We start from the raw sequence: 9,846 nt of genomic DNA on the forward strand, positions 1-9,846 counted from the left end.
GATCAAACCACAGAAATGTGTAATGCTAAAAGGAGAGAGACAATTCCAAGTTCATGGATGTGTCAGTACCTCAGAAAAGGCTGAAGTAGCCTCTGCATTAAAAGTCTTCTCTTCAGCTGCTGAGCAGGCACTTCCATGCCTCCTAGGGGGCACAATCAGACTCTACTGCACAGTTACCTACTTGAACAAAATATAACCTGGTTGTATTTATTTTAGCCAAGCTGTTGCAGGTCCACTAGTGCTCTTAAACCGTCTCTGCAGCTGACACAAAACAGTGCTTAAGCCCTTCAGCATTACATGAAACTAATTTCATCACCAAAATTCAGCAGCATAGAGATGATAGCAAGTACATCAACCCCCTTCATATTCTTTTTAAACACTTTCAAGTGTTATATAAATAAGCGAGAGAAATTAGTCACAGAGCCCATCCCAGCCCACTCCAACCAGCATTCCCCACTGCAGAGTACATTCAGTAGGAAGCTCACATGGATTTTTAAGCCATCAGATGCTGAACCACCACCAAGTTTCACTGGCGAGGAGGCAGCAGTTACCACATTATCCAGTTTTGGGGTTTTTTTCTTTTAGCTGTTTGTTTTCACAAGCAGAGAACATTTTTTCACTTCCTAGAAAGCAGTTAACAAAGGTCTTCTCCAGGTGGCACCTGTGGCACACCTGGTGATGGTGCTTAGTCCAAAGGCTGCTGTCAGTAACTCCACCCATACTGCCAACATCAGGAGGAGTTCTCAGTTTTTCCTTTACTTGGGCCCATGAACTCCAGGCCCTCAATGGGTATGTCCTTTTCTTTTATTGCTTTCTGAAAAGAAGAAAACCAAATAATTAAATTCAGAACTTCTTTATAGGGCTTCATGATGTTATCTTTGGTACAAAGCACAGAACCACAAAATCAATAAGGCTGTAAAACACCTCTGAGATCATCCAGTCCAACCTGTGAGTAATAGCACCTTGTCAACCAGACCAAGGCCATGCCCAGGCTCTCCTTAAACACTGCCTACACCTCCGTGGGCAGCTCATTTCAACATCTGATAACCCTTTCTGTGAAAAAACTCCTCCTAATGTCCAACCTAAACCTCCCTGGTGCAGCTTAAATCTGTATCCTCTTGTCCTATGGCTTGTTGCCTGAATAGAAATCATCTAAAAAGCAAGTGATCTAGAAAAAGTAGTCTTAAAGGATGGTTTGAATAAAGCTTCAATGATAGAGATGCTGGTTTGAATAACGTTTCAACGTTAGAGCTGCTGAAGAATGTACTGAGAACTCACTGAGCTACAGTCACTCTAAAAGAAACCTGCTGCAGCCTCTACAGATCCGCCTTAAGAAATGTACAATAAAAATAGGAAACGCCTGTAAAATATTCATGTCATGACCGACAGACAAGGGGCGGGACAAACCCAGCGCTGCGTGTGGGGGTCTGTGCTGAGGCCTGAGGCTGCCGGGGGCACCGGGCCGGGGGTGGAAGGGTCAGCGCGGGGAAGGACGTGAGGGGCAGGGAGCGGAGGGCCCGGGCCGGACGCACCTGCACGCAGAGCTGGTAGCGCTTGAAGAGCTGCCCGCAGGGGTCGCCGGCGCTGTCGCCCTTGAGGAACTTCTCGGCGAACCAGCGGTTGAAGCACTGGTCGTACTCGCGCTTCAGCTCGGTGCACGCCTCGCCCACGCTGTTCATCGCGGCGGCCGCGCCGGACGGGCCGGGCCGGGCCGGGCGCGCCGCCACTGACGCACATCCGGGCGGGCCGGGAGGCGGCGGCGATGCGCGCGCTGCTCCTCGGGCCGTGGCTCCGCGCCGGGCGGGGCCTCCCGCGGGCACCGGGGAGCGGGCACCGGTACCGGGGACACAGCGAGTACAGCGGGCACCGGCCGCAGGGACCGCTCCGGGTAACACCGCAGACACCGCTCGGGCACCGCCGCTCCGCCCCCCGCGAGGCGGGCAAGGGCTACACCACCCGTTAATCTCCCCCGAGAGGGACAGCGATCAGCGGCTCCCTGCATTTGGTGACCTTAAAGGTCTTTTCCAGCCTTAACGATTTTAGGATTCTTTGTAAACTCCGTTTTTGACGTGTAACAAGTGTGGAAACCCAGAACAGCGGGAATGTTTCTCTGTCTGCTCTGGGGTGCCCTGACCCCCAGGGGAGCACTGACTTTGATCCTCATTCATGGGGAAAGGTTCCTAAACTTCAGAACAGACTAGAATCTACAAAAGGGTGAAATAGATTATAGAGAGTAGTGTAGGTGTGTCACTTGGTGAGAAATTGAGGTTTTGGGATTTTTAGTATGTAGTGGATGGAAGCAAGATGGAGGGCACAGGGTGTTGTCCTGGGTTTCTTCTTCATGCTTCTTCTTCCTTCTTCTCCGTGGGTTTGGGTGGCATTTTGTAATTGGGCAGAAAAGTCCGCATTGTGGGCTCCTTGTGATCAGTTATTGGGTTAAAAGGGAAAATAACATAGGTGTCAGCTCTTAATTGGACAGTTTAGTCTTAAAAGACCTTGTAACAAGAGATTGTGGGCCATTTTGTGCCTTCTAATGAAAACCTGCCGAACTCACAGTAGTGAGACTGTTTTGCTGATAAGAAATAATAAACACTTGAGTCCAAACATGAACTACTGTCTCAAGTGCCTTCAATCCAGACCCAGAGAAACCCACAACTGGTACCCCCACAAAAAGTTTCTAATTAAAAGAAAGTAGCACTATTAAACTTGTTCATTTTTGACTTTTTTTGTCCCTATTGATGCTTTTGTACAGCAGAGGGTGTCGGTGGAAGTGCTGGAGCACCTGGAGCACCTGGCCCTGGTGGATTTCCGGGATGCAGAGGGTGTGGAGCGGCTGCAGAAAGCGATCCAGTTTGCTGATCAGCTTCATGAAGTGAACACCGATGGCGTGGAACCCATGGATTCAGTGCTGGAGGACAGGTGGTGAATCACAGCAGCCTCCTTTTATCTGTTCATGCATCAAAGTGTTTGCTTCTGGGACCTTTTCCCCCTGGGAATCACCGTGCATGTGGCCCCTTTGCTCAGAACGTCTTCCTGTGGTTCCCTGTGGGGGAAAGTTGTCATTGGCTGTGTAATTTTTATGTGTGAGCAAAGCAAAGGTGAACTTCAGTTCTTTAATCTGTCTTAATTGTCACACTGCACCCCCAATGCCTGCCAGTGCCATTTTTGAGTGCTTCAAAATGTTCCAGTACTTGTCTCAGTGTTTATTTAAGAGACCAACACCAGATTTAGAGATAAACCACCCTTCCTACCTCATATTCACACAACAGCTTGAAGACAACCAATAACCTTTGTCCTTCAGGTGTCTGTATCTCAGAGAAGATGATGTGACAGAAGGCAACTGCACCAAAGAACTGCTGGAAAATGCCAGAGAGAAAGTAGAGGAGTATTTTGTGGCTCCACCAGGTATTGACTTGCTTACAAAAATCTCTTAATCTCATCTGAATTAACCTGAAGAAAATAATCTGCCATAGCTGCATTTAGTATCAGAAATACTAGTAAGTAATAGGGAGCACTAAAAGAAATTACTGTAGCCATCTGTATAAAATCATGTGCAATTTCTTGGTCCAGAAGCAGCACAGAGGCTGACCTGATTCTGAAGTTACTGCACATGTCAGGCAGGACTTACTTCCCTGACTTTCTCAGGATATTTAGGCAGCCTGTACATGGAGTAAACTGGAGAAACACTTGCATGCCACGGTGTCATGCCCACAAGGTAGCTTACAGCTGGTCTCACACAACTTGTTTTTTGTTTTCTCTCAGGTAACATCCCTTTACTAAAGCTGGAAGAACGAGAGACTTTTCTGCAGGGCTCTCAATGACAGCCCAGAGCCTAAATGCCCCTTCAGTATATTATTTGGGGAAAATGAAGTTTTGTGCACAGTCACAGCTGAAACACCTTGGCATGTATTTTGGTCAGAAGAAGAGCACTTGCAAGACAGAAGAAAGAAAGTGTAAAAGTTCAGTAGTGCTGTTGAAATATTCAATGTCTCTGAAGCTGGACAGCAGCATGGCAGATGACCTGGGTGCTTTTATTTGGCAAAGTGAATTTGCTGTCTGGAGGTGAGAGCAAACCCTTGTCCCACTCTTTAATTGTGCAATTACCTCATTATTTGTATAAGCATCCATAATATACTCACCTAGATGCATAAAACATGTAATTACTGTGATACTTGAATTCTTTCAAGGGTATTGAAATAAAGCCTCTATTTAACACCACTACTCCAATCCTCTGCAACACTGTGACACTGTATTATTGCTTTAGTCTCAGACTTGTCAAGATTCAGACCCTGCAAATGCTGAAGTTTACAAATATACAAGCTCAGCCTGTAAGGAATTTATGAGGTGTATAGAAATCATAACAAGGAAAGACTTCAAATATCTATCAATCAATATGATCAATACCACAATCATAATATCAAAGTGGGTAATTCCCACTTTGAGAAGTCCCCCCTTGATCTATCCATTTTGGCCTCTTCCTTTGGCTATCAAAGAGAATGGGGACAGTATTATTTACACAGAAAAAGGAAGAGGAATTTGAGAGGGAACTGACTGGCTGCAGGAGCTTTTAACCCAAAATAGCATCAAGTAACTATTTAAAGGCAACAACTAAACCAACAATTTGGACAAGATGATCCCACATTGCCAATGCAGCACAGGCTAAACTTAAAACTGCCAGTTCAGTGCTGCTCCCACACACTCTAGGGAAAGAACAGACTGCCTGATGCTTGTTCCCTGCAGCCCAAACTGCATTTAAAGTGGAAAACACACATCTCCTTAATGAAGGGGTTTGATGCACCTTCACCACAAATAAGGGAATTACAACCTTGACTCAGACACCTGCAACCACCAAAAAGAAAAGCTCACAGAGGGCAGATGAGCTTCCTGTGGGGCAGGGCATGTCAGTGCCTCCGTGGGTCTATCACTGCTGGTGCTGAGCCCCAGGGGATGGTGCTGAGCCCCACTGGGCCCTGGCTGCACTTTGGGAGAGGGAGAGACACCCCCTCATGTGCTGGTTCCCCTGCATTCACTGCAGCACTCAGTAAATGGATCCAGTTTCTCTGGAGACCATGGAGATAACCTCACTTAGAGCTGCTGACATTTTTCCACCACCACCAAACTGTAGATCTAAAATTAGATTGGAAGCTCTTGCATATAAATCCCAGGTTTACAAAGAAAATTTCACTGTGGAGATTTCTTTGCCTTTGTGGAAAGAAAAGAAGATGGAAGTAGTTTTATTGGTAATAATGATGATTTTATGTTTTGTTATTAACTGGGAGCCCCAGGAAAAATCTGTTAGTACAGTGATAGGTTGTGCAACACAGAGTGAAAAACCACCTCATGAAAAGTGCTTACAGCCTAAACTGGGAGAGCAATCTCATGAGATGCCTTATCCATTACCCAGTTTTCTTCAGCACCTCCTCTACACCTGCTATCATTTCCTGTGTTTATTTGTTCTGCCTTTCCCTGCAGCTCTGTCCTGAGGGAAACTCTACTTTTATACTCTTGATTACCAAGTAGGACTGTGATGTATCCCAGGCTTTAATGTTTCTCATTACCAACGTGCACCTCACCCACACTGCCATTTCCTGCAGTCGTCATCACAATTGTTCCTCCAGCAAACCATTTCTCAAAAAATGCAGAGAAACTTGCCTGCAGCTACCAAACACAGCCACCTCCTCAGAGATCCATGGGTGTTTCTGAAGTTCAGTTGGAGCATTTGGAAGATTGTTAAATGGTTCCATTCTGTCAGCACTAAACTGTCCAGTACTCAAAGAACTACTGCAAGTGCTGCAGATACTGAACACAGTTCTGGAAATTAATTACTTACTGTGGCCCCAAGGCCATTCAAAACTTCTTCATGTTTCTAGCACACAAGCAAAGTTGTGAACTGTATCTCTGTTTGGAATGTTAAAACCTGTGAGTCAGGAGTTATTTCTGAGATATTCTAGAGTGACAAAAATATTACATTATGCAGTTTCAGTATTTCTGGGGGCAGTGTATTCTTCTGAGGTTGCCTTAGTTTGCAAAAGCAAAGAGTTGCTTGCAGTTATTCTGCTTTTGCTCTGAATGACACTGAGCAGGTAACTACACTGTAAGAATATGCAAAATATTTACATTGCAAGTGAGGTGAATGACTGCTCTTGAGGTGGGTTTTTTTTAAATTTCTACAAGGAAATGGGAGTCCTACCAAACAGTATTTAAAAACCTCTTTTGAATCATCCTGTGCTGTTTGCTGTAGACATAGTTCAGAGTCCTGTTATTAACAGATCAGCTGTGGAAGACTCAACAGCAATGTTCTATCTGCTGACAAGAGTGTAAGCAGAAAGTGCCCCAGGGAGAGTGAAACTAAGAAAACAGAGCACCGAGGTTCTACCAAAACATCTTGCTTCATTTAAACAAAAAAACAAAAAAAAAACAAAAAAAAACCAAAACAAAACCAACCCAACCACCAACCAAAATAACCCCCAAACCAAACACAAACAAACAGAAAAGGCAAGAGTTGCAGAAATAGTGAGGTCTGCAAAAGAAGACATAAAAATCTGATAGATTTGGTTCACTAAAGGAACAAAGTTTGGAGCTGACTTGATCATACCCAGTAAACATGGGTCAGAGATTTCTATCAGAGGTACTTAAGTGTGACTTGAAAAGACACAACTGAAAACAGACTAGTGAACAGGACAGGTGATCAAGTGCCATTCACAAGTTGTGGAACTCCTTCCTTTGACATGGGTGGGCTTCACTCCAGTAAAGGGCATATTACTGAAACAACAGCCCTAGGTAATATCCCAGTATTCTTTCAGTAATATAACATACTATTGAAAGGGATATTCCCAACGAGAGCTTGTTCCAAAGAGAAACTAAGTCTGTTATTGCTTAAACTCAGCATCTCTGTGATCCAGGCTGGGGCAAATAATAAAATGGCTTTTGGGGCCCACATATCACCTATGGAAAGGTGTTTTACAGAAGCTGGTGAACAAATTACACTACCTTCGAGACTGGGCATACTTTAAGGAACAAGTTTTTTTTTCCCAGGATCACCTGATGATGCCACACAGAATCACAGAATTAGATTAGAAAAGACCTCGAGTCCTATTGGTGACTGAACACCACCATGTCAACCAGACCACGACACTCAGTGTCATGTCCAGTCTTTCCTTAAACACCTGCAGGGACAGTGACAGAACCACCTCTCTTGGGCAGCCCCTTCCACTGTCTAATCACCAGTTCTGCGAAGAAATTCCTCCCAATAACCAACCTAAACCTCCCCTGGCGCAGCAGACCAGTAGCACGGGAGTCAGGACTGGAAGCTTTCCATACAGAGTCCAAACCTACGTGACCATCCCAAAACACGAGCCCCGTTCCCCCGGTACCTCCCTGCGTCCCGTCGGTTGCCATGGGAACGGACGCGGCGCGGGGCATCGCGGGCCGCAAGACAATGCTGCAGTAAAACCCGGCCGGGCGCCGCGCCTCAGCCAATGGGCATTCAGGGGCCGGCAGCGCTGACCAATGGGAGCCCGAGAGGCGGTGCCGGTGGCCAATGGGGAGGGGGTCGCCGTTCAGGGGGCGGGGCAGAGACGCTGCGAGGCGCGCACGGACCAGAGCGCAGCGCCGTCCGCTCTGCAGCGCCCGCACGGTGAGGGACGGGGCGCAGGCGGCTCCAGAGACTCTGCCAGCCCGGTACCGGGGACCTCGCGTGTCCCGGCGGTGCCACCGTGCCTGGGCTCTTCCCTGGCCGCCGCCTCCGGTTTTCCCGCATCCCCGGCAGCTGCCGGCGGCACCCGGCAGCCACACGGGGCTCCGAGCCCTTGGCCGTGCGTGTCGGGCTTTCCTCGCCTCCCCCGGGGCAGGGAAGGACCGTCGGGCCGGGCGATGGAGCGGCCGCGCTCTCTCGCGGGGCTCCCGGGTGGCGCCGGGCTGGAGCGGGGCTGGGGAGGGCGGCGGTGCTTGTGCGGCTCCGGCCGGAGAGCGGGTGCCGAACGTGAGGCGGCGATTGAGCCGCCGCTGCTCAGGCCCTGCCCGGGGCCGTGCCCGGCACTCCCGGCCAGGGCGGGGGCACCGCGCGGCGATACCCGTGGGGCAGCAGGTGGTTCTGGCAGGTGCTCCTACAACTTTGAATTTCCTTCCTTTTCTCCAAGCAGGCAATCATGAGTGATCGAAAGGCAGTGATCAAAAATGCGGACATGTCAGAGGAGATGCAGCAAGACTCGGTGGAATGTGCAACTCAAGCCTTGGAGAAATACAACATCGAGAAGGACATCGCTGCTCACATAAAGAAGGTAGATGTTGGCTTATAATGTGCTCATGAAAAATCAATGGGGGAGAACGCTGCTAGGCAAGTAGCTCTAGAGAAACGTGTTCTAGAGGCACCAGATAATCAAGTTAGACTTTCTTTCTGTTCTGTTCCCCACCCTTTATGTGGACCTTTCTAGGTGCTTCTGCTTTTCTCTTGTAATGCCTTACACCTTTTCTGCCACTGCCCCATTGTCCAGCTGAGCAGAGAGTGGCACCTGGCTGTCCCTGTGACTGATGAGCTGGTACAAGACACAGGCTCTGTGCAGCCTATTTAAAGAGTGGTGCTTTGCCGACCATGTAATAAGTGGGTTTGGTTTTTTGCCTTTCCCACCACATGTAAGACAAGCTGTTCATGCTAATGCTGAACAGATGGTTCATAGCTTACAGTTTGTCACATTTTCTCTTTTGACTCCTACTGGGAGCCTGACTGAGCTGCAAGGAGCTGAAGGGTTTGGTTGAGCAGAACAGAAACTTCCATGTCCACACAAAATTCTTTTCAGCTGACAGCTGTTAGGTACTGCAGTATAAATCCACTCATTGCATGGGTTTGCTCACTGTAGACCTGTACACAGGAGTTTGTTTGTAGCAGGCTCCTGACAGCAGTGTCACATCATCATCTCATGACCAGGTGTCAGAGATATGGCAGAGAATTTTCCATCAAGTGTTCTTTCAGCATCCTTACTGCAAAAAAAAAAGCTAATGAAGTCCATTAGCTTCAGAAACAGAAGCTAATATAGAAAAATACCAGTTTCAGTGGAGATTCAGAGATTCAGAATAAGCAGACAAATTCTTAGAAGTTATGGTTTGAGATCATGGCATGACTGTAGGGGAAAAGTTACCTCCCCAAACATATGTTTTAAGCTTATTCCTGCTCTGCTTGGAAGCACTTGTTTTTTTTTGGTATGACTAAGCAGCAGATGAGTTATAAAGTGACAGATGATCCTTGTGCTTAGGAGCATATGCTGCTCTTTAATTGCCTTCTTCCAAAAGTGATACTTGTTATCAAGTGACAAGTCATTGCCAAAAAAGCCTCCCCAACTGTTAGACAATATAAGTATAATTACCATGAAAATGCTGACTTTCTAATTCTCTATTCTGTAGGAATTTGACAAGAAATACAATCCCACGTGGCACTGCATCGTGGGAAGGAACTTTGGCAGCTATGTGACTCATGAGACCAAGCACTTCATCTACTTCTACCTCGGCCAAGTCGCTATTCTTCTGTTCAAGTCTGGCTAGAGCCATGGACTGTTACTGAAACTTGCACCTGGGCACAGGACTGCACACTGATTCCCACCTTCAGCCTTCCTGGGGAAACACATCTTGATCTTCAGGTCTTGTATTGTATTGTTAATGGTCAGGGATTTTGCTGTAGCGGCTGGTATTTTCATTGTGGCTATATAAAAAAGTAAAAATGTCTTCCTTGTATTTATTTTCTTTCAAAAGATGGCTTCTTTGCTAATAAAATCGTTTATCCCTTTGCCCTCTTGAATTGCCCTCTTTATTGCCATGTGAATGAAGGATGAACATCCCCACCTTGATTCCCACACC

General features: G+C 47.1%; 3 protein-coding genes across 5 annotated transcripts; 2 read left to right on the plus strand and 1 right to left on the minus strand.

Annotated features, from left to right (window-relative positions):
- Positions 1-178: 178 nt before the first annotated feature.
- Positions 179-1,679, minus strand: TRIAP1 (TP53 regulated inhibitor of apoptosis 1). The gene is made up of 2 exons (XM_054645428.2): positions 1,533-1,679; positions 179-814 (listed from the first exon to the last, which is right to left on the minus strand). Exons 1-2 carry the CDS (start codon positions 1,677-1,679, stop codon positions 731-733), a joined length of 231 nt encoding a protein of 76 aa, XP_054501403.1. The 3' UTR covers positions 179-730.
- A 74-nt stretch (positions 1,680-1,753) lies between these two features.
- Positions 1,754-4,221, plus strand: GATC (glutamyl-tRNA amidotransferase subunit C). Of its 2 annotated transcripts, none has more exons than XM_054645423.2 (4): positions 1,754-1,888; positions 2,753-2,919; positions 3,302-3,405; positions 3,763-4,221. In XM_054645423.2, the coding sequence occupies exons 1-4, from the start codon at positions 1,763-1,765 to the stop codon at positions 3,819-3,821; spliced, it is 456 nt and encodes a 151-aa protein (XP_054501398.2). In that variant the 5' UTR covers positions 1,754-1,762; the 3' UTR covers positions 3,822-4,221. The 2 variants fall into 2 exon arrangements, with proteins under 2 accessions (XP_054501398.2, XP_054501399.2); XM_054645424.2 differs by having other exon boundaries at positions 2,756-2,919.
- A 3,313-nt stretch (positions 4,222-7,534) lies between these two features.
- On the plus strand, positions 7,535-9,776 carry DYNLL1 (dynein light chain LC8-type 1). Of its 2 annotated transcripts, none has more exons than XM_077187952.1 (3): positions 7,535-7,636; positions 8,142-8,279; positions 9,397-9,776. In XM_077187952.1, the coding sequence occupies exons 1-3, from the start codon at positions 7,541-7,543 to the stop codon at positions 9,532-9,534; spliced, it is 372 nt and encodes a 123-aa protein (XP_077044067.1). In that variant the 5' UTR covers positions 7,535-7,540; the 3' UTR covers positions 9,535-9,776. The 2 variants fall into 2 exon arrangements, with proteins under 2 accessions (XP_077044067.1, XP_077044068.1); XM_077187953.1 differs by having other exon boundaries at positions 7,612-7,680.
- Positions 9,777-9,846: the final 70 nt, after the last annotated feature.

The sequence above is a fragment of the Agelaius phoeniceus genome, chromosome 18 (genome assembly GCF_051311805.1).
Source record: "Agelaius phoeniceus isolate bAgePho1 chromosome 18, bAgePho1.hap1, whole genome shotgun sequence".
In the NCBI taxonomy this organism is placed as follows: Eukaryota; Metazoa; Chordata; class Aves; order Passeriformes; family Icteridae; genus Agelaius; species Agelaius phoeniceus.

Excerpts from the sequence above, each read along its gene's own strand:
- TRIAP1 (XM_054645428.2), bottom strand. The coding sequence starts at position 1,679 with ATGAACAGCGTGGGCGAGGCGTGCACCGAGCTGAAGCGCGAGTACGAC. Across the intron at positions 815-1,532 it reads GCTACCAGCTCTGCGTGCAG|AAAGCAATAAAAGAAAAGGA; the intron begins GTGCGTCCGGCC and ends TCTTCTTTTCAG.
- GATC (XM_054645423.2), top strand. The coding sequence starts at position 1,763 with ATGCGCGCGCTGCTCCTCGGGCCGTGGCTCCGCGCCGGGCGGGGCCTC. Across the intron at positions 1,889-2,752 it reads GGCCGCAGGGACCGCTCCGG|CAGAGGGTGTCGGTGGAAGT; the intron begins GTAACACCGCAG and ends GCTTTTGTACAG. Across the intron at positions 2,920-3,301 it reads GATTCAGTGCTGGAGGACAG|GTGTCTGTATCTCAGAGAAG; the intron begins GTGGTGAATCAC and ends TTTGTCCTTCAG.
- DYNLL1 (XM_077187952.1), top strand. The coding sequence starts at position 7,541 with ATGGGGAGGGGGTCGCCGTTCAGGGGGCGGGGCAGAGACGCTGCGAGG. Across the intron at positions 7,637-8,141 it reads CGCTCTGCAGCGCCCGCACG|GCAATCATGAGTGATCGAAA; the intron begins GTGAGGGACGGG and ends TTCTCCAAGCAG. Across the intron at positions 8,280-9,396 it reads TCGCTGCTCACATAAAGAAG|GAATTTGACAAGAAATACAA; the intron begins GTAGATGTTGGC and ends TCTATTCTGTAG.